This window comes from Amphimedon queenslandica, unplaced genomic scaffold (assembly GCF_000090795.2).
Source record: "Amphimedon queenslandica unplaced genomic scaffold, v1.1 AMPQUscaffold_13131, whole genome shotgun sequence".
Lineage (NCBI taxonomy): Eukaryota > Metazoa > Porifera > Demospongiae > Haplosclerida > Niphatidae > Amphimedon > Amphimedon queenslandica.
Genome location: NW_003546633.1, coordinates 88213 through 92068, shown reverse-complemented (window position 1 = coordinate 92068; position 3856 = coordinate 88213). Strand labels below are relative to the sequence as shown.

The window sequence follows — 3856 nt, the reverse complement described above, 5'->3', positions numbered from 1 at the left end:
CACCATTGGGATCATCACCTAGTGGTAACAAATGTTCAAGATGCGGTAGAAGACCTCATTCAAAACAAGATTGTCCAGCTAGGAGCGTTACATGCTACTCCTGTAAAAAGGCTGGTCACTTCAGCTCACAGTGCTTCTCAAAACACAAAAAGAGAGTTTCTGACATTAAGATAGAGGCACGGTCAAAGGAACTGGGGACAGACGAGGATATAAAATACCTCAATGTAATTATACTCTGGGCCCCAATCAAAGCTCACTTAATACCACACTTAGTTCAGAGTAGATAGTTATATTACACTTATAATTTTAACTTTGATTCTGAGGTACATTAATTCTTCAGTTACAGAAACAATTTACTATTTTTAACATAAATAGGTATCTAAAGTATTGCTGACAACAGAGTTGCCAGGAGATGAGAATGCTCTTTATGAATATGTTGATGAGCTTAGAGACTGTCCTTTATCACCTTCTTCCTCATCCTCCTCTTCCTCTGAACAACAGATAAATGCATTATCATTATAACACTTCATGTGCCTCAAACATACTGTCTGTTTTGTTTTATAATAATTTCACTTTTTATAATGAGCGCAATACATATTTTTATCAATTACATATTTTGCAGCTAAAATTAAAGGATTTTAATGATTAAAATTCTTTGCGTTTATAAATAAATTCTTTTAAACTTAGGTTTATATCTAGTCTGGCCCCACCTCTTTGTTGCATGGAGTGGCCACCCTTGCGCAACAATGAGGCGGCACCAGACTAGCTTATATCATAGTGTACTGTGTCATGCACTGATTGATGATAGTGGGGCAGTTGGCATTGTAATGCATGTGCTGGTATTAGCAATGTAGCATACAGAGTTGAAACCACCATCACTAACCAACGATAGACATAAACTACAGGCTATCATTTTCACAAAATTGCATATTTTAAAATGACCGTAACTCAAAAAACTGAAGTCGAAATCAGTTCAAACTTTCTACATAGCATGAATATGCTAATATTGCCAAATATTTCACAATCATCAATCAGTCCACAATACATGCATACTTGATAATGCATTTCACTTTTTTATTGTGAGGCTTGACTATAGGCATAGTAAAGGAATTATAGTAACAGAATTAGAATCTAGTAAATTTGCAATTAGTAAATTAGTAATTAGCAAAGGAATTAAAACAATACTAGATCTATACTATGGGCAGCCATTAGGCTTGCCAAATTAGGAACACTGTCTAAGACGCCAGGTGTCCTCCTCAATTGAGGCTCAGATAGTTGTAAGAGAGAGTAGGTTATAATAAAACTCCAACTGCTAGAAACAAACAACAGCTATTTTGTAGCTACAATTAAAAAAATAGTTTAAAATTTCTTGCTTTTTATGAATAGATCTTGCTAACTTAGGTTTGTATGTACTGTGTCATATTAGCATACTGAGTTGGTTATTGTGACAAACCAACCATAGATTATGAACTGTAGTAGTAGATTTATACTAATAATTTTTATTGATATGCTAATATCACATTAATGCCAACTATCCCACAATCATCAATTTGTGTACAGTACATACACATCTAAAATTACTTTGGTGCCATTAAATGCACTAAACTAGATAGATCTAGGTATGGTCACCTTTATTCATCATGATCATAGACAGTAGAGTATATGCTCTATCTATATTTATGTCATGATGCAACAATGATATGACTGTTGCACTGCAATTAATATTAGGAACACAATTATTTTATAAGATGCCTGACCATGCATGCATGTAACTTTTAAGGGAGAGTAGAACTCCGACTACCAGAAACAAACAACAGCTGCCTTTAATCTACATCATGCTGATTTTTCACTACCTGTTGAGCTTCATAATCTTTTCATCAAATGGTCAAGTTGTATCTGGTTGTCCTAGAAGTAAGCAAGAGAGAGTCTATTAAACTATTCATATTAAACCAAACTATTTACATGCAGAGACTATTTGTTTAGGTCACAGCACTAGCAGAGTATCTCAAAGTCAAGGAGACTCTGTATCCAGTATTCTTAAAGATGCATATGAACAGTTTTGTGGTTCTGAGTACATTGAAGACAATATAGTTATTAGAACAGGCTCTGGTCTTGTTGATATAAGCCAGCCTTTAGTGGAAGCTAATTTCTCTTTCCTTTATTATGTGAAAGAGATCAGTGGCTATCTTGAACTGAACAACATACCATCCATTGAAAGGCTCTCCCTGCCTAGGCTGAGACTCATACGTGGGAGGAATTTACGTTCTGGACGTTATAGCTTACTAGTGTCTGGAAGGATAGAAACTCTTCACATGCCCAGCTTAACTGAGATCAGTCGAGGTGATGTCATGTTAGGTAGCTCTAGTCTTAATTCTTACTTGTGTAATACTAGATCAATTAATTGGACTGATATTGCCCCTTTTCCTGTCAGTGGTCATCAATTCAGCAGGACAGATGGTTGCAATGATTTAGGTAAAATAATTTTTGTGAATTATTATTGTCATTAAAGTTATCATTTAGATATAATTGACTGTAATGCATTAGGATGCAGCTCAGGGTTTTGCTGGTGTAATGACACTGATTGCTGCCAAACATGTGAGGAAAAATTAACATAATCTAATTAATATATCAATTTAGTATCATTTAATTGCAATTGCCACAACAATAGTCGTTGTTTCAGAGATGGTCCAAACATACAATGTTGCGATTCGCAGTGTGTTGCTGGTTGCAGTGGTAATGGTGATACTTTCTGTAGGGTATGTGATAAAGACATGTATGTTAATATTTTTGCATCATATGCTCTAGGCTTGTAAAAATGTTTTGGATGATGGTGTGTGCCGAGAGAGGTGCCCTGAACAATATATAATTGATCCTTTTGCTCGAACTGTTATACCCAATCCACTATTTAAACTTGAAGCTAAGCCACTTTGTGTTTATTCTTGTCCAGGTATATCTCAGTACTAACTATTACTTCTTGATTATTATAAGATATGCTTTTTGAACTGTAACAGACGCTCCAACTATCTGTTAACCAAACTTTATTCTTAATCAACACGAGACTCAACTGAGCTCAAAAACCAACTAACAAAAACAAAACTAACTCACAACTAACTAACAACACACTTATATAGATATTATAAATGTCCAGAAGGTTCTATAACATACAAGAATACTTTACATGATTGTTCTAGAATATACTTGAATAAACACATAATATATAATTACAATAGTACACAGAGAGTTCCAGATCCATTCAGAAACAACTTCTTACATTTCCTCCCTTCCCCTCTGGCACAAAGTGCTCTTCCTCTCCAATCTAGAAAGTGCATCTGCATTTGCATTTGCTACCCCTTTCCGATGTTGTATAGTGAAATTATATGGTTGCAGAATCAAACTCCATCTAGTCAATCTTGCATTCTTCTCTTTAAACTTGTGTAGCCATTGAAGAGCTCTATGATCCGTTTGAATAATAAAAGATCTCCCTATGAGATATGCACTGAAATGCTTGATGGCTAGAATAATAGCTAAGCACTCTTTTTCGACTGTCGAGTATGCTTGTTCTCTCGGGAGTAGCTTTTTACTAAAATAAGCAACTGGTCCCTCATCTAAATTCTCCTCTCCTTGACTAAGAATTACACCAACTCCTACTCCTGAAGCATCAGTTTGCAATATAAATGGTTGGTTGAAGTTCGGATTTTTCATTAATGGTGCTGTAGTTAATACTGTTTTTAGCTTCTGAAATGCCAATTCTGCCTTCTCACTCCATATGACCCGTTCAGGCAGCTTTTTCCTTGTCAATTCAGTCAAGGGTTCTGCTATCGAAGCATAATCCTGCACAAACCTACGGTAGTATCCA

The 3856-nt window shown here is 35.4% G+C and overlaps 1 protein-coding gene and 1 long non-coding RNA gene across 2 annotated transcripts; both read left to right on the top strand.

Moving 5' to 3' along the window:
• Positions 1-7: 7 nt before the first annotated feature.
• On the top strand, positions 8-591 carry LOC109585043 (uncharacterized). The gene is made up of 2 exons (XR_002186286.1): positions 8-323; positions 376-591. It is a non-coding gene; the product is annotated as an uncharacterized LOC109585043 (long non-coding RNA).
• A 1244-nt stretch (positions 592-1835) lies between these two features.
• Positions 1836-2964, top strand: LOC109585042 (melanoma receptor tyrosine-protein kinase-like). The gene is made up of 5 exons (XM_020000966.1): positions 1836-1911; positions 1969-2472; positions 2521-2595; positions 2638-2756; positions 2806-2964. The coding sequence occupies exons 1-5, from the start codon at positions 1836-1838 to the stop codon at positions 2962-2964; spliced, it is 933 nt and encodes a 310-aa protein (XP_019856525.1).
• Positions 2965-3856: the final 892 nt, after the last annotated feature.

Excerpts from the sequence above, each read along its gene's own strand:
- LOC109585042 (XM_020000966.1), top strand. The coding sequence starts at position 1,836 with ATGCTGATTTTTCACTACCTGTTGAGCTTCATAATCTTTTCATCAAAT. Across the intron at positions 1,912-1,968 it reads TGTATCTGGTTGTCCTAGAA|AGACTATTTGTTTAGGTCAC; the intron begins GTAAGCAAGAGA and ends ATTTACATGCAG. Across the intron at positions 2,757-2,805 it reads ATGGTGATACTTTCTGTAGG|GCTTGTAAAAATGTTTTGGA; the intron begins GTATGTGATAAA and ends CATATGCTCTAG.